This window comes from Lucilia sericata, unplaced genomic scaffold (genome assembly GCF_015586225.1).
Source record: "Lucilia sericata isolate MDLA Ls3-8-SP2 unplaced genomic scaffold, ASM1558622v1 Contig001187F_arrow, whole genome shotgun sequence".
NCBI lineage: Eukaryota > Metazoa > Arthropoda > Insecta > Diptera > Calliphoridae > Lucilia > Lucilia sericata.
In genome coordinates, this window is record NW_023995153.1 from 112508 (window position 1) to 131630 (window position 19123).

The window sequence follows — 19123 nt, forward strand, 5'->3', positions numbered from 1 at the left end:
CCGGTAAATTTGGAATTTACAGAAGTTTTAAGGCAACAAATTGATTAATGGATTCTCTATATCAATATAACTGCAGATTTTTTTCCATTAATCCTATTAAATACTCATGTCGTCTAATTAAGTGTCAAATTCTTTAGTAATTTCTATCATAAATTCCCAAAAAGCTGTCATCAAAAATTTGTTCAAAAATATAATTGAAATGTTAAACTATTTAATTTAAATCAACCACTAACGGTCAATTTAAGTGTAATTTTTTTTTGGAAAAAAAGCAACAACTATAAAACATTAAAAAAATAATAATTAAATTTTTAATGTTATCAGTCATTTATAAAACGAAACAAAAAAACTCTTGATGATTATAATAATGTAAAAATTTTTTAACCCCTTAACCCCAACCTTGAAATATAAAAAAATTTTATATAATAAAATATAAATTTTTTATAAAAAAAACTTTTGTTTTCAACTCAATACCAACACACTGACAAACATATAAACAAGTGAAAAAAAGAATTAAATTTTTATCAGCACGCACTGTTGAAAAAATATACTAAGAAACACGAAAAGAACTTTTTGTTTCAACCGCAATATTTATAAAATATTTGTTATTGTTGTTGTAAATATACAACTTTAACAAAAAGTTCGTTTTAAATTATAATAAGTTTTGTTTTTCTCCCCCTTCTGCAGTATAATATAAAAAAAAGTTTTAACTAAACATAATAATGCTTTAAGAAATCATGTTTAATTATGACAAAAAAGTTCCTATTTTTATAAAGAAAAAATTTAGTTTATAACAAATTTAATAACTAAATCCATAAAGAATTTCCATAAAAAAATTTAAAATAAATTTTTATAAAAAAAAAATTAATTTAATATAAAAAAGTCATAAAAATAACACAACACAACATATAGAGTTTAAAACTCTATTACATTAAATAACCACAAAATGGATGGTGAACCAGTGGTGGCACCTTCGGTGCGTAGAAATCCCAGCATTAAAAGATTATTGAAATTTCCATGGGGTGGTCAAGGTAAGAAAAATAATATACAAAACGATTCCAAAACAGATTATCAAACCAACTCTAACAAGCCTTTAATGTACGTCTTAATCTTTTACAAACAAAATTTTAATCAATACAATCACAAATGTCATCACTTCTAATATTCTCTTTGTTTAATTAATGTGTAATTTAACAACAGTTATTCACTTATAGTAATTTTGTTAACACTTTTTTTATTCATAATATACCAATTCTAATTATCATTAGTAGAATCAAATTTACTCCCACAACCACAAAAAAAAAACAACAACAACAAACTCCAATCATTCATTAAATTACTATTGTACCAGTCAATCAGTTTGTTGTCTATAGAATTGTCCGTTTATTTTTATGAAATAATTTCTAAATTTATAATTTGATTTAAAACAAATAGACACGTTTATGATTCATTCATAATTTAAGTCGAACTTTATTTTACATATTTGTTTGTGTTTTTGGTGTCTTTGCGTTTAAAAAATTAATAATTAATCAATAAAATATTCATAACTGGCCATTGTCATTTATGGTTAAACAATTTGTTAGAACAGTGAAGAGAAAGAATGAAATGTTTTACTAGAAACGGAACTAGAACAGAACTAGAATAGAACTAGAACAGAACTAATACAGAACTAATACAGAACTAGAACAGAACCAGAACAGAACTAGAAGAGAACTAGAACAGAATAGGAACAGAACTAGAACAGAACTAGAACAGAACTAGAACAGAACTAGAACAGAACTAGAACAGAACTAGAACAGAACTAGAACAGAACTAGAACAGAACTAGAACAGAACTAGAACAGAACTAGAACAGAACTAGAACAGAACTAGAACAGAACTAGAACAGAACTAGAACAGAACTAGAACAGAACTAGAACAGAACTGGAACTAGAACAGAACTAGAACTGAACTAGAATTGAACTGGAACTAGAACAGAACTAGAACAGAACTAGAACAGAACTAGAACAGAACTAGAACAGAACTAGAACAGAACTAGAACAGAACTAGAACAGAACTAGAACAGAACTAGAACAGAATTAGAACAGAACTAGAACTAGAACAGAACTAGAACAGAACTGGAACATCTGGCGAAGTGTATCGTCCGTAGGACTTCAGAATTTAAACATTCTATTGAAGGTTATCGCATAATCGTACAAGTCCGTTCATAACTTTGTATCTGTTTTTATTTCTTAACTTAATTTTATTTTCTCAATTTCTTTTATAATTTATTAACTTTTATTTTATTCTAATATTTCTTAAGTGCCATAAATTTTAAACATTTTTTTGTTATTTATATGAAATTTATATGATGACATTAAATGCCAAATAAAACATAATTTTATTAACATGCAAAACCATAAAGACGTGTAAAATACAAACAATTAACTTAAATACCAACCACCCACGCACACACATGAATCCATAATAAATCTTATAACAACAAATAAAAATAAATAAATTATTAACTTAAAAATAGTTTGAAAAAGTAAATATTATTGAAAAAATAAGTACAAAACAAAATGATCAAGTTGAAACAAATTGCAAAACACCCTTCACTAGTTAGTAGAAAGACTAGTCAGAGAGTCATGAACAGAGTAAGCATAAGATGTTTAAAGCCGCCTTCACTAATTACCGCTGGATAGTAGAGTAGCTAGTTAGTGAGTAATAAGTAGTATGAGAAATTGGGTGATTAGTTTTCCGACTTTGTTTAGTAGTTTTGGATTTAAAGAGAGCAATAACAGAAGCTGAATACAACATATGGGCAAACTCAAGTTTAACTAATCTGAGTTTAAATATAATTAAACTTGAAGTCAAAATTGAAGGAAAAATAAGTTAAGCACATAATAATTGCGAACAAAACTATACCTTTCAACCAGACAACAATAGGAAATTTCATAAATTACGTCAAATAGCAAACGTAATTTTCTATAAAAACTAATCACTAATTTCCAAATTAAATTAATTTCAACTTTTGTTCATTTCCATATATTTTTTTCCAAAAACTTGTTTATTTTGTTTAATAACAACAAATCATGTTGTTTGAATTGTGTAAAATAAAATCCTATAAATTCGATATAAAATTTCTATTTGAATTTTGCAAAAATAATATAAAATGGTTAAAAGTATTAGATGATTAATAAGTAATTGATATAAAACAGTGATTAATTAGTAATAATAAACATTTTTGAAAAACTGTTTCGAATTTCTTTTAGAAAAAAGAAATGCAGCCCTGCGGTGTTTTCTACAAACACCAAGAAAAGTTTGTTTATATTGTATAAATTTGGCAACACTTTGTTTAGATTTCACAACTGCTTGGCACTCTTCTAATTGAACTACATGCGTAATTCAACCAGAGATGGAAATTTCCATAGACAGATTAGTCCACAGACTTGAACATAAACTAGTCAGTCCATAGGCTAATCCATTGACTTGTAAGCAAACTAGTCAATTTACTGGTCTAGTTCCAGTTTAGTTCTAGTTCAGTTCTAGTTCAGTTCTAGTTCAGTTCTAGTTCAGTTCTAGTTCAGTTCTAGTTCAGTTCTAGTTCAGTTCTAGTTCAGTTCTAGTTCAGTTCTAGTTCAGTTCTAGTTCAGTTCTAGTTCAGTTCTAGTTCAGTTCTAGTTCAGTTCTAGTTCAGTTCTAGTTCAGTTCTAGTTCAGTTCTAGTTCAGTTCTAGTTCTGTTCTAGTTCTGTTCTAGTTCTGTTCTAGTTCTGTTCTAGTTCAGTTCTAGTTCAGTTCTAGTTCAGTTCTAGTTCAGTTCTAGTTCAGTTCTAGTTCAGTTCTAGTTCTAGTTCAGTTCTAGTTCAGTTCTAGTTCAGTTCTAGTTCAGTTCTAGTTCAGTTCTAGTTCAGTTCTAGTTCAGTTCTAGTTCAGTTCTAGTTCAGTTCTAGTTCAGTTCTAGTTCAGTTCTAGTTCAGTTCTAGTTCAGTTCTAGTTCAGTTCTAGTTCAGTTCTAGTTCAGTTCTAGTTCAGTTCTAGTTCAGTTCTAGTTCAGTTCTAGTTCAGTTCTAGTTCAGTTCTAGTTCAGTTCTAGTTCAAAAAAAAAAGTTCTAGTTCAGTTCTAGTTCAGTTCTAGTTTAGTTCTAGTTCAGTTCTAGTTCAGTTCTAGTTCAGTTCTAGTTCAGGTCTAGTTCAGTTCTAGTTCAGTTCTAGTTCAGTTCTAGTTCAGTTCTAGTTCAGTTCTAGTTCAGTTCTAGTTCAGTTCTAGTTCAGTTCTAGTTCAGTTCTAGTTCAGTTCTAGTTCAGTTCTAGTTCAGTTCTAGTTCAGTTCTAGTTCAGGTCTAGTTCAGTTCTAGTTCAGTTCTAGTTCAGTTCTAGTTCAGTTCTAGTTCAGTTCTAGTTCAGTTCTAGTTCAGTTCTAGTTCAGTTCTAGTTCAGTTCTAGTTCAGTTCTAGTTCAGTTCTAGTTCAGTTCTAGTTCAGTTCTAGTTCAGTTCTAGTTCAGTTCTAGTTCAATTCTAGTTCAGTTCTAGTTCAGTTAGTTAGTTCTAGTTCTGTTCTAGTTCTGTTCTAGTTCTGTTCTAGTTCTGTTCTAGTTCTGTTCTAGTTCTGTTCTAGTTCAGTTCTAGTTCTGTTCTAGTTCTGTTCTAGTTCTGTTCTAGTTCTGTTCTAGTTCTGTTCTAGTTCTGTTCTAGTTCTGTTCTAGTTCTGTTCTAGTTCTGTTCTAGTTCTGTTCTAGTTCTGTTCTAGTTCTGTTCTAGTTCTGTTCTAGTTCTGTTCTAGTTCTGTTCTAGTTCTGTTCTAGTTCTGTTCTAGTTCTGTTCTAGTTCTGTTCTAGTTCTGTTCTGTTCTAGTTGTGTTCTAGTTCTGTTCTAGTTCTGTTCTAGTTCTGTTCTAGTTCTGTTCTAGTACTGTTCTAGTTCTGTTCTAGTTCTGTTCTAGTTCTGTTCTAGTTCTGTTCTAGTTCTGTTCTAGTTCTGTTCTAGTTCTGTTCTAGTTCTGTTCTAGTTCTGTTCTATTCTAGTTCTATTCTAGTTCAGTTGTAGTTCAGTTGTAGTTCAGTTGTAGTTCAGTTCTAGTTCAGTTCTAGTTCTGTTCTAGTTCTGTTCTAGTTCTGTTCTAGTTCTGTTCTAATTCTATTCTAATTCTGTTCTAGTTCTATTCTAGTTCTATTCTAGTTCTGTTCTAGTTCTGTTCTAGTTCTATTCTCGTTCTATTCTAGTTCTATTCTAGTTCTGTTCAAGTTCTGTTCTAGTTCTGTTCTAGTTCTGTTCTAGTTCTGTTCTAGTTCTGTTCTAGTTCTGTTCTAGTTCTGTTCTATTTATGTTCTAGTTCTGTTCTAGTTCTGTTCTAGTTCTGTTCTAGTTCTGTTCTAGTTCTAGTTCTGTTCTAGTTCTGTTCTAGTTCTGTTCTAGTTCTGTTCTAGATCTTTTCTAGTTCTGTTCTAGTTCTGTTCTAGTTCTGTTCTAGTTCTGTTCTAGTTCTGTTCTAGTTCTGTTCTAGTTCTGTTCTAGTTCTGTTCTAGTTCTGTTCTAGTTCTGTTCTAGTTCTGTTCTAGTTCTGTTCTAGTTCTAGTTCTGTTCTAGTTCTGTTCTAGTTCTGTTCTAGTTCTGTTCTAGTTCTGTTCTAGTTCTGTTCTAGTTCTGTTCTAGTTCTGTTCTAGTTCTGTTCTAGTTCTGTTCTAGTTCTGTTCTAGTTCTGTTCTAGTTCTGTTCTAGTTCTGTTCTAGTTGTGTTCTAGTTGTGTTCTAGTTCTGTTCTAGTTCTGTTCTAGTTCTGTTCTAGTTCTGTTCTAGTTCTGTTCTAGTTCTGTTCTAGTTCTGTTCTAGTTCTGTTCTAGTTCTGTTCTAGTTCTGTTCTAGTTCTGTTCTAGTTCTGTTCTAGTTCTGTTCTAGTTCTGTTCTAGTTCTGTTCTAGTTGTGTTCTAGTTGTGTTCTAGTTGTGTTCTAGTTCTGTTCTAGTTCTGTTCTATTCTAGTTCTATTCTAGTTCAGTTGTAGTTCAGTTGTAGTTCAGTTCTAGTTCAGTTCTAGTTCTGTTCTAGTTCTGTTCTAGTTCTGTTCTAATTCTATTCTAGTTCTGTTCTACTTCTGTTCTACTTCTGTTCTAGTTCTATTCTAGTTCTATTCTAGTTCTGTTCTAGTTCTGTTCTAGTTCTATTCTCGTTCTATTCTAGTTCTATTCTAGTTCTGTTCAAGTTCTGTTCTAGTTCTGTTCTAGTTCTGTTCTAGTTCTGTTCTAGTTCTGTTCTAGTTCTGTTCTAGTTCTATTCTAGTTCTGTTTTAGTTCTGTTCTAGTTCTGTTCTAGTTCTGTTCTATTTATGTTCTAATTCTGTTTTTGTTCTGTTCTTGTTCTAGTTCTCTTCTAGTTCTGTACTCTTTCGAGTAAAAATTAGTACCATTTCAAAATTTAAATTTTCCATGCCTGATATCAATACTTGATCATTGCTTTTGTTTATTAAGTTTTTCAATTTTATTGCGATATTTTAATTATATTATTTATCCAATTCTTATAAAGCGAAACATTTAACTTGTCATCAAATTGTTAGTTTGACAGTTGACAAGCGGTTTTTACTGTTTTATTTTTTTTCCGCTCAACTTTGTTGCGAAAGTTTTGCTTTGTTTCGGTTTACATGTTGAGATCGGGTATGATTCTATAATATTTTCATTATTTTCTCAAATTAGTTAAATGTAACCACATTAATATTAATATTATTTTTTACATGATTCCCATTTTAAATAAATTCTATACAAATTTAAGTTTTACGTAAAAATATTTTGATTGCATTTTTAATAGAGAAATAAATGTTTAGTGTAACAGAGTTGCCAGGTGAGGAGGATGAAAAGGGGAATTGGATATAGTTAGAGGTATGACAGTTGGTATAGATGTGTAACATTCAAAACTTAAGTTTAGGCTTAGAAGGGGTTTTTGGCTTTAGGGTTTTGAAATGCTTGAGAAAGAAGTATGAGAAATGTTTATTTCTAATAGTTGGCAACTCTTTTCTTTTATTTTTTTTGTGTGTTGTAAGTAACAAATGGTGATAGTTAAGAAAATGAAAATGAGATGTGTTTGTTATAATTTTTTACGATTGGATGCCATATGATTTCAATTTGTTGTCCGTCTGTCTGTCTCTCTATTTGATCGGTTTGTTCACGAATTGTCGTAAATAATGAAAATGTATACAAAACAAGTGGCTATTTATATTTATAGTTTTTTTTCTTACTTTTTTATTATTATTTTTTCTTTATTTTGAGACGCTGTTCAGTCAATGAAAACGCGTTTGAAATTTGTTTATTTTTTGTTCTATTCAATAATTTTCTATGTCGTGTCTGTCGTCTGTAGTTTGGAACAATTGCCGCTGATCTAATCAGAAATAAAAAAAATAACAAAAAACGTAAAACGTTTTGTATTATTTGTGCCTCATATAAGATATAATTGATTAGTTTTCTCATTTTGTAAATTGTAGTGTAATTTTATTATATTATTTTTTAAATATAGTCATTTGATTTTGTTTACATTTTTATTTTTCTATAAACGATTTTTTATATTTCATACAAACTACAATTTATTTATGATGACTAAATTTCAAGTTTATCGTTTTTTAGAAAAAAACAAAAAATTTCAAGAAAAAAAAAAAAAATAAAAAGAAATTTATAAAACGTTTCTATAACTTCCGGCTAATAATCATCAAGAGTTTTTTTTTTGCATTATGGGAAAAATCATTTATTTTTTGTTTAAATAATTGCACTTTAATTTGCAACAATATGGCAACATTTGTTACCTTTCTTATTATTTTTTTGTTGCAAAGAAAAGTTTTTGTTTTTTATTTTTGCTAATTAACACTCTTTAACTAATTTGTTTTGCATTTTTTAACCAGAATCTAGTTTTGTTGAAAAATCTTCAGTTTTGTTTGTTAATTTCTTATTGCAACTTGTTTGTTTGCTTTTTTTCATAATTTTATTCATAAATTGTGGCTTCTTTTAAACGTAAATCTACCAAACGTCCTAAATCGTTATTGGTGGAAAATGTGGTAACATTTGTGCGTAAATTTAGTCAAAGGAAAAGTACGCGTAAAGCCATTCAATATGGCAACTCGGAGGTGCTTAGTGTTGTGATAAAAGAAGGTGGGTTTGGTACATGAACGACAAGTTCATAATTTATATCATATATCACTAAACAAGTGCATAGACTATTTAATAGACTAGTCTATAGTTCTAGTTCGGGTCTTGTTCTGTTTTAGTTCTGTTCTAGTTCTGTTCTAGTTCTGTTCTAGTTCTGTTCTAGTTCTGTTCTAGTTCTGTTCTAGTTCTGTTCTAGTTCTGTTCTAGTTCTGTTCTAGTTCTGTTCTAGTTCTGTTCTGTTCTAGTTCTGTTCTAGTTCTGTTCTAGTTCTGTTCTAGTTTCTGTTCTAGTTCTGTTCTAGTTCTGTTCTAGTTCTGTTCTAGTTCTGTTCTAGTTCTGTTCTAGTTCTGTTCTAGTTCTGTTCTAGTTCTGTTCTGGTTCTGTTCTAGTTCTGTTCTAGTTCTGTTCTAGTTCTGTTCTAGTTCTGTCTAGTTCTAGTTCTGTTCTAGTTCTGTTCTAGTTCTGTTCTAGTTCTGTTCTAGTTCTGTTCTAGTTCTAGTTCTGTTCTAGTTCTAGTTCTGTTCTAGTTCTAGTTCTGTTCTAGTTCTGTTCTAGTTCTGTTCTAGTTCTGTTCTAGTTCTGTTCTAGTTCTGTTCTAGTTCTGTTCTAGTTCTGTTTTAGTTCTGTTCTAGTTCTGTTCTAGTTCTGTTCTAGTTCTGTTCTAGTTCTGTTCTAGTTCTGTTCTAGTTCTGTTCTAGTTCTGTTCTAGTTCTGTTCTAGTTCTGTTCTAGTTCTGTGCTAGTTCTGTTCTAGTTCTGTTCTAGTTCTGTTCTAGTTCTGTTCTAGTTCTGTTCTAGTTCTGTTCTAGTTCTGTTCTAGTTCTGTTCTAGTTCTGTTCTAGTTCTGTTCTAGTTCTGTTCTAGTTCTGTTCTAGTTCTGTTCTAGTTCTGTTCTAGTTCTGTTCTAGTTCTGTTCTAGTTCTGTTCTAGTTCTGTTCTAGTTCTGTTCTAGTTCTGTTCTAGTTCTGTTCTAGTTCAGATCTAGTTCTGTTCTAGTTCTGTTCTAGTTCTGTTCTAGTTCTGTTCTAGTTCTGTTCTAGTTCTGTTCTAGTTCTGTTCTAGTTCTGTTCTAGTTCTGTTCTAGTTCTGTTCTAGTTCTGTTCTAGTTCTGTTCTAGTTCTGTTCTAGTTCAGTTGTAGTTCTGTTCTAGTTCTGTTCTAGTTCTATTCTAGTTCTGTTCTAGTTCTGTTTTAGTTCTAGTTCTGTTCTAGTTCTGTTCTAGTTCTGTTCTAGTTCTGTTCTAGTTCAGTTCTAGTTCTGTTCTAGTTCTGTTCTAGTTCTGTTCTAGTTCTGTTCTAGTTCTGTTCTAGTTCAGTTCTAGTTCAGTTCTAGTTCAGTTCTAGTTCAGTTCTAGTTCAGTTCTAGTTCAGTTCTAGTTCTGTTCTAGTTCTGTTCTAGTTCTGTTCTAGTTTTATTATAGTTCTAGTTCTGTTTTAGTTCTGTTCTAGTTCTGTTCTGGTTCTGTTCTAGTTTTGTTCTAGTTCTGTTCTAGTTCTGTTCTAGTTCTGTTCTAGTTCTGTTCTAGTTCTGTTCTAGTTCTGTTCTAGTTCTGTTCTAGTTCTGTTCTAGTTCTGTTCTAGTTCTGTTCTAGTTCTGTTCTAGTTCTGTTCTAGTTCTGTTCTAGTTCTGTTCTAGTTCTGTTCTAGTTCTGTTCTAGTTCTGTTCTAGTTCTGTTCTAGTTCTGTTCTAGTTCTGTTCTAGTTCTGTTCTAGTTCTGTTCTAGTTCTGTTCTAGTTCTGTTCTAGTTCTGTTCTAGTTCTGTTCTAGTTCTGTTCTAGTTCTGTTCTAGTTCTGTTCTAGTTCTGTTCTAGTTCTGTTCTAGTTCTGTTCTAGTTCTGTTCTAGTTCTGTTCTAGTTCTGTTCTAGTTCTGTTCTAGTTCTGTTCTAGTTCTGTTCTAGTTCTGTTCTAGTTCTGTTCTAGTTCTGTTCTAGTTCTGTTCTGTTCTAGTTCTGTTCTAGTTCTGTTCTAGTTCTGTCCTAGTTCTGTTCTAGTTCTGTTCTAGTTCTAGTTCTAGTTCTGTTCTGTTCTGTTCTAGTTCTAGTTCTCTTCTAGTTCTGTTCTAGTTCTGTTCTAGTTATGTTCTAGTTATGTTCTAGTTCTGTTCTAGTTCTGTTCTAGTTCTGTTCTAGTTCTGTTCTAGTTCTGTTCTAGTTCTGTTCTAGTTCTGTTCTAGTTCTGTTCTAGTTCTGTTCTAGTTCTGTTCTAGTTCTGTTCTAGTTCTGTTCTAGTTCTGTTCTAGTTCTGTTCTAGTTCTGTTCTAGTTCTGTTCTAGTTCTGTTCTAGTTCTGTTCTAGTTCTGTTCTAGTTCTGTTCTAGTTCTGTTCTAGTTCTGTTCTAGTTCTGTTCTAGTTCTGTTCTAGTTCAGTTCTAGTTCTGTTCTAGTTCTGTTTTAGTTCTAGGGCTGGTGAAGTTTTTCTTCAGTTAATTTTTTCTATAAGAAATAGCACTTAATATATTTGAATTCAATGAACCACAAGTAAACTTTTTTTATATATTTTTTAAAACAAATATTTGCTTTTCCAGCTTTAAAACTAATTGATTTATTTTCTTTTCTTTTTAGGTAAGTTGCTGTTTTACTCTAACCGTTTTATTCAAATAAAAATTGCATTTAAGGTATGAAATTATCAAATTACCAATAAATTATAACTTACATTTAAAATATTTTATTAGATTATTATATTTATAACCAGACTTTATGTCTCATCTCATCTGTTTTAGCAATAAACCCAAATCGATTTTCAATATTTACACGTATGTTCACATGTATTTTACTATAATTTTCAAATTATACTTTAACGTATAAGTAATTTTATGTGTTTCTTGTACATTTTTATTTAAATTCAGTTTTGTTGTCATTTTTTCGTACATGATTTGTGCCATTTGTAAAATGCTGCTGACAATTTGATTGGCATTACAATATTTTATGTTGAAAACACTAAAGTGATGTAGTGTATCGTTGTTGTTGTTGTCTTAGCAGAACCAGAAGATAGTCACTCAAATAAATTTTATAGCTGCCATGACATTTTATTTTTTGTTACTTTGTTAGAGCTACTTGACTCACCTACAGACGAAATGTAAAGGTATGAAATGGGCAAAACACATGCTAACACGAAAAACTAGTTTTTACTGTTTACCCTCCACATTACCTGGCAACACTAAAGTAACTAATACCTTACTTCTAAATTGCAAAAACAATCATATGTAACAAACTTCTCAAAAGAAAATATATAAAAACTGTTTTGCCCATGACTGCTGTAAACACACATGTAGATACTATGTATTTCTAAAACATTTCCTCTTACTTTTATATGAATGTGAAAAGCAAAGTCACTTGCCCCATTATCCAGTGTACTAGTTCTAGCACATCGTACACAACAAACGCATTCATCAATTTTACCCTCTTTCTAGTAATAAAATAAAATTGGCAACAACAAAATAAACACAATAAAAGTAAAATATTTAACGAAACATTTTCTTTTGATCAAGTGTTAGAAGTCAAGGTATACTGAAGGAGGAGTGAGTACTAGTACTCCTTAAACACACCCACACACACATACATATACTTACAACTACAATGAAAAAATTCTTAAAGGAAAGTAATATTATGTATTGAGAACGGAAATAAGACCCAATAGAGAAATAACTGTTATTTTGACAGCATATTTATTTCCTGTTCTTCGTGTGATTTGTAGAGAGGCCCATCAATGCGCTTGAATAGAAAATAATTCGATTTTTGATTAAAGCTAATGATTGTTTTAGTTATCTCTATAGTCATAGGCTAGACTAGAGACTAGACTATAGACTAGACTATAAAATAAACTATAGACTAGACTATTGACTAGACTATAGACTAGACTATAGACTAGACTATAGACAAGGCTATAGACCAGACTATAGACTAGAGTATGGACTAGACTATAGACTAGACTAGACTATAGACTAGACTATAGACTAGACTATAGACTAGACTATAGACTAGACTATAGACTAGACTATAGACTAGACTATAGACTAGACTATAGACTAGACTATAGACTAGACTATAGACTAGACTATAGACTAGACTATAGACTAGACTATAGATAGACTATAGACTAGACTATAGACTAGACTATAGACTAGACTATAGACTAGACTATAGACTAGACTATAGACTAGACTATAGACTAGACTATAGACTAGACTATAGACTAGACTATAGACTAGACTATAGACTAGACTATAGACTAGACTATAGACTAGACTATAGACTAGACTATAGACTAGACTATAGACTAGACTATAGACTAGACTATAGACTAGACTATAGACTAGACTATAGACTAGACTATAGACTAGACTATAGACTAGACTATAGACTAGACTATAGACTACTATAGACTAGACTATAGACTAGACTATAGACTAGACTATAGACTAGACTATAGACTAGACTATAGACTAGACTATAGACTAGACTATAGACTAGACGATAGACTAGACTATAGACCTAGACTATTAGACTAGACTATGACTATACTATAGACTAGACTATAGACTAGACTATAGACTAGACTATAGACTAGACTATAGACTAGACTATAGACTAGACTATAGCTAGACTATAGACTAGACTATAGACTAGACTATAGACTAGACTATAGACTAGAACTATAGACTAGACTATAGACTAGACTATAACTAGACTATAGACTAGACTATAGACTAGACTATAGACTAGACTATAGACTAGACTATAGACTAGACTATAGAATAGACTATAGACTAGACTATAGACTAGACTATAGACTAGACTATAGACTAGACTATAGACTAGACTATAGACTAGACTATAGACTAGACTATAGACTAGGACTATAGACTAGACTATAGACTAGACTATAGACTAGTACTATAGACTAGACTATAGACTAGACTATAGACTAGACTATAGACTAGACTATAGACTAGACTATAGACTAGACATTAGAGACTAGACTATAGACTAGACTATAGACTAGACTATAGACTAGACTATAGACTAGACTATAGACTAGACTATAGACTAGACTATAGACTAGACTATAGACTAGACTATAGACTATAGACTAGACTATAGACTAGACTATAGACTAGACTATAGACTATAGACTAGACTATAGACTAGACTATAGACTAGACTATAGACTAGACTATAGAATAAACTATAGACTAGACTATTGACTAGACTATAGACCAGACTATAGACTAGAGTATGGACTAGACTATAGACTAGACTATAGACTAGACTATAGACTAGACTATAGACTAGACTATAGACTAGACTATAGACTAGACTATAGACTAGACTATAGACTAGACTATAGACTAGACTATAGACTAGACTATAGACTAGACTATAGACTAGACTATAGACTAGACTATAGACTAGACTATAGACTAGACTATAGACTAGACTATAGACTAGACTATAGACTAGACTATAGACTAGACTATAGACTAGACTATAGACTAGACTATAGACTAGACTATAGACTAGACTATAGACTAGACTATAGACTAGACTATAGACTAGACTATAGACTAGACTATAGACTAGACTATAGACTAGACTATAGACTAGACTAGATAGACTATAGACTAGACTATAGACTAGACAATACTAGACTATAGACTAGACTATAGACTAGACTATAGACTAGACTATAGACTAGACTATAGACTAGACTATAGACTAGACTATAGTCTAGTCTAGACTATAGACTAGACTATAGACTAGACTATAGACTAGACTATAGACTAGAGTATAGACTAGACTATAGACTAGACTATAGACTAGAGTATAGACTAGACTATAGACTAAACTATAGACTAGACTATAGACTAGACTATAGACTAGACTATAGACTAGACTATAGACTAGACTATAGACTAGACTATAGACTAGACTATAGACTAGACTATAGACTAGACTATAGACTAGACTATAGTATAGACTAGACTATAGACTAGACTGTATATTCTGTTCTATTCCTGTTCTAGTTCTGTTCTAGTTATATTTTAGTTCGGCTCTAACCCGGTAGTGTATAGTCCAGGCTATAGTCTAATCTCTAATTTAGTTTCCTACTGGCCACTAGTTTTAGTTTTTATTCAAATTAAATATTTAAGGATTTTTCTTTTATTAACCCTAGAAAATACCCAAAAGTACATGTATATTTTCTATTATTCTTGTTTATTCATGCTCTCAAAGAAAGAAACAATTTCCCAAACATTTACTTTCAAAGTAAATGTCCAAAGAAAGAAAGGGGTCAATCAGTAAGTTCTGAAAAACGTGTCATGGAAAAGTTCAATCTCAAATAGAAAAGGTTGAGTTGTGTTGCACATAAACAAAGAATGACATAGGGGAAGTAAAAGAGTAATGGAGAATGCAAAGAGTTCAAAGGACATATTGTAAACATTTAATACAAGTGTCTGTACATATGTGTGTGCGTAAGAGTTGCTGTACAACTGTCAAGTGGAGGACACTTTTGCTATGTATTTTGTCTAGTAAATATTGTATTGAAGTAGTTGTCAAGTATATTATTGATGGACACCAAAGCAAACCGAAAAAAATCTTTCAAATCCAACTAACGAGACACAAATGTAATGAACAGTAGTTAAACACTACATTACAATATCTGTTGACCTTTTATTGTGAAAATAAAATTAAGTATTTTTCCCATTTTTATGTTATCCAGGGATAAAGTTTTTCAAATGAAACCCTCTGTTTGGGTGCTAATTTTGAAATGAAATGCTTTATTTGTTGCGCTCCATATGGCCCTTTTACATTATTTATGATTTCCCTGTGTGTAGTATACAAATTTTTCTGCGTTTTTGTAATACCCAAAATCCTTGAAAAATAAAATTTTTTAAATAAAACAGATTAAACAATTTAAATAAATAATTAAAAGGGCTGGGCGCTGATGATTGGTTGGTTGGCTAAATGTGTAAAAAAGAGATTAATCGTTATAAAAAATTTTCCAATGAATTTCAAAATTTTAAGCAAACATACCGACACATACACATATACACTAATTAAGTATTTATAAACAATTCTAATGGAAAATAAATTAATTCAATTTTCTTTTAATTTTTTTATTATTGTTGGTTTTTTTTTCTTGTGTATACTCTTTTGAAATTGAAAAAATACAAAAAAAAAAAAAAAACAACACGTGTTTTTTAATGCCAATAATCCAAGCAACATTATAACCGTTCGAGCCACCATATACGTACGTCTACTATTTCCATTCCCTGTATTTCTGTACTAAAGTGTCTTTTTTCCTCCGATTATTAAGGAAAATCTATATGTATACACCAACATATTACATCCCACATTTGCAAATAGAGAAGAAGAAAAATCTTGAAAAAATAATGAATTTAATGGATTTTTTGTAAAATCCAAATAAAAGAAATCTTTAAAAATTGAAAGCAGAAAAAAAAACATTCCTCAATATAAACGTTTTGTATGTGAATAAATCTATTTAATTCATTTCTGTACTTGTTGTATGTATGTTTTTTCTTCTTCAATTGATAAATTTTTAATTGAAATATTAGGGTGACTCTTTTTTGGAACAAATATATATGACAATTGCCTATAGACTAGACTATAGTCTAGTCTATAGTTTAGTCTATAGTCTAGTCTATGGTATAGCCTACAGTCTAGTCTATAGTCTAGTCTATAGTTTAGTCTATAGTATAGTCTATAGTCTAGCCTACCGTCTAGTCTATAGTCTAGCCTACAGTCTAGTCTATAGTCTAGCCTACCGTCTAGTCTATAGTCTAGCCTACAGTCTAGTCTATAGGTTAGGTTAGGTTGATAGGAGGATGTATAGTACATCAAATCCGAAAAAATACACCTAGGCCACTATCGGACCTGTTGTGCGCTCCTTTTCATGCAAAAAAAAATTGTTGACTAAGTATATTTTTTTTTCAATATTCAGAAACTACGTAGTTTCCTGAACGTAATTCCTAAGAATTTTCCAATCAGTGTTGATGTTGTTAGTTAGTATAGATGTGCTCGTAATCCTATGTGTCCACTCATAATGCGTACCATCATACTAACATCACACTTGCTCATTTTGAGGAGATTTCTCAACTTGCTCTCATCAGGGTCACCCCATAGGATCTTTGTGGTTCTACCCACTTTTTCATTATTCCAAGAGGCCTTATGGGATTCTCTCACCCGTATTTCAGCTTTTTTGCGTCGAATTGTTTTACATTTGTCAGGTTAACTACCTCGAAATCCCTTCCCTTTAAAGCTATTAAATTCGCCCTTTCGTTGTCGACTATTCGGGAGTAGTCGACAACCTGGTACCCATATGATGCAAACCTCACCTCTGGGAGAGTATTTAGTTAAAGCTTTTTTTACAATCCAATACAGTCTTAGATATAATTCTATCACCTGATATCGCCCTAATTGCCTTCTGGCTGTCGGTAAATATATTATCGGCTGAGGGGCGCCATATTTATTTCAATCCAATTTATACATTCCGTTATTGATCGAACTTTTGCCTGAAAGCTTGTGTTATGATTAGGTAAACGGTGGCATATTGCTGTTTCTGGGTCTTCAATATAGACCCCCAGGACCACTTTATCCCCTAATATAGAGGCATTCGTGTAACAACGGATTCCTACTGGTATTTGCTCTAGTTTTCCGCTTGACCAACACATTCTATCTGGGATCAGCCTTTCAAAGTTTCCGACATATTCTGTGTCTGGCATGCTATCGGACACGTCCGATGACTGTGTATAACCTTCCAATGAGTCCAGTATACATTGATGACTTGTCCTATAACCGCTTTTGGCCAGTTCGTTTAAAGAAAAGAGCCAGTCGGCTGTAAGCGCCGCCTCATATATTAGTCTATAGTCTAGTCTATAGTATAGTCTATAGTCTAGTCTATAGTCTAGTCTATAGTCTAGTCTATAGTCTAGTCTTCTATAGTCTAGTCTATAGTCTAGTCTATAGTCTAGTCTATAGTCTAGTCTATAGTCTAGTCTATAGTCTAGTCTATAGTCTAGTCTATAGTCTAGTCTATAGTCTAGTCTATAGTCTAGTCTATAGTCTAGTCTATAGTCTAGTCTATAGTCTAGTCTATAGTCTAGTCTATAGTCTAGTCTATAGTCTAGTCTATAGTCTAGTCTATAGTCTAGTCTATAGTCTAGTCTATAGTCTAGTCTATAGTCTAGTCTATAGTCTAGTCTATAGTCTAGTCTATAGTCTAGTCTATAGTCTAGTCTATAGTCTAGTCTATAGTCTAGTCTATAGTCTAGTCTATAGTCTAGTCTATAGTCTAGTCTATAGTCTAGTCTATAGTCTAGTCTATAGTCTCTATAGTCTAGTCTATAGTCTAGTCTATAGTCTAGTCTATAGTATAGTCTATAGTCTAGTCTATAGTCTAGTCTATAGTCTAGTCTATAGTCTAGTCTATAGTCTAGTCTATAGTCTAGTCTATAGTCTAGTCTATCTAGTCTAGTAGTCTATAGTCTAGTCTAGTCTATAGTCTAGTCTAGTCTATAGTCTAGTCTGGTCTATAGTCTAGTCTATAGTCTAGTCTATAGTCTAGTCTATAGTCTAGTCTATAGTCTAGTCTATAGTCTAGTCTATAGTCTAGTCTATAGTCTAGTCTATAGTCTAGTCTATAGTCTAGTCTAAAGTCTAGTCTATAGTCTAGTCTATAGTCTAGTCTATAGTCTAGTCTATAGTCTAGTCTATAGTCTAGTCTATAGTCTAGTCTATAGTCTAGTCTATAGTTAGTCTATAGTCTAGTCTATAGTCTAGTCTATAGTCTAGTCTAGTCTATAGTCTAGTCTGTAGTCTAGTCATAGTCGTCTATAGTCTAGTCTATAGTCTAGTCTATAGTCTAGTCTATAGTCTAGTCTATAGTCTAGTCTATAGTCTAGTCTATAGTCTAGTCTATAGTCTAGTCTAGTCTATAGTCTAGTCTATAGTCTAGTCTATAGTCTAGTCTATAGTCTAGTCTATAGTCTAGTCTATAGTCTAGTCTATAGTCTAGTCTATAGTCTATAGTCTAGTCTATAGTCTAGTCTATAGTCTAGTCTATAGTCTAGTCTATGGTCTAGTCTAGTCTATAGTCTAGTCTATAGTCTAGTCTATGGTCTAGTCTATAGTCTAGTCTATAGTCTAGTCTATAGTCTAGTCTATGGTCTAGTCTATAGTCTAGTCTATAGTCTAGTCTATAGTCTAGTCTATAGAGTCTATAGTCTAGTCTATAGTCTAGTCTATAGTCTAGTCTATAGTCTAGTCTATAGTCTAGTCTATAGTCTAGTCTATAGTCTAGTCTATAGTCTAGTCTATAGTCTAGTCTATAGTCTAGTCTATAGTCTAGTCTATAGTCTAGTCTATAGTCTAGTCTATAGTCTAGTCTATAGTCTAGTCTATAGTCTAGTCTATAGTCTAGTCTATAGTCTAGTCTATAGTCTAGTCTATAGTCTAGTCTATAGTCTAGATAGTCTAGTCTACGGTCTAGTATAGTCTAGTCTATAGTCTAGTCTATAGTCTAGTCTATAGTCTAGTCTATAGTCTAGTCTATAGTCTAGTCTATAGTCTAGTCTATAGTCTAGTCTATAGTCTAGTCTATAGTCTAGTCTATAGTCTAGTCTATAGTCTAGTCTATAGTCTAGTCTATAGTCTAGTCTATAGTCTAGTCTATAGTCTAGTCTATAGTCTAGTCTATAGTCTAGTCTATAGTCTAGTCTATAGTCTAGTCTATAGTCTAGTCTATAGTCTAGTCTATAGTCTAGTCTATAGTCTAGTCTATAGTCTAGTCTATAGTCTAGTCTATAGTCTAGTCTATAGTCTAGTCTATAGTCTAGTCTATAGTCTAGTCTATAGTCTAGTCTATAGTCTAGTCTATAGTCTAGTCTATAGTCTAGTCTATAGTCTAGTCTATAGTCTAGTCTATAGTCTAGTCTATAGTCTAGTCTATAGTCTAGTCTATAGTCTAGTCTATAGTCTAGTCTATAGTCTAGTCTATAGTCTAGTCTATAG

General features: G+C 31.6%; 1 protein-coding gene across 1 annotated transcript in view; it reads left to right on the top strand.

Annotated features, from left to right (window-relative positions):
* The window catches only part of LOC119610420 (homeobox protein 5-like), a gene marked incomplete at its 5' end in the record, with an annotated part of 114260 nt that extends 103529 nt beyond the window's left edge, over positions 1-10731 (top strand). Inside the window, one exon of the mRNA XM_037965605.1 lies at positions 10658-10731. Coding sequence (XP_037821533.1) covers positions 10658-10716 — 59 coding nt within the window. The remainder of the gene's footprint in view (positions 1-10657) is intronic.
* Between the last annotated feature and the right edge of the window lie 8392 nt (positions 10732-19123).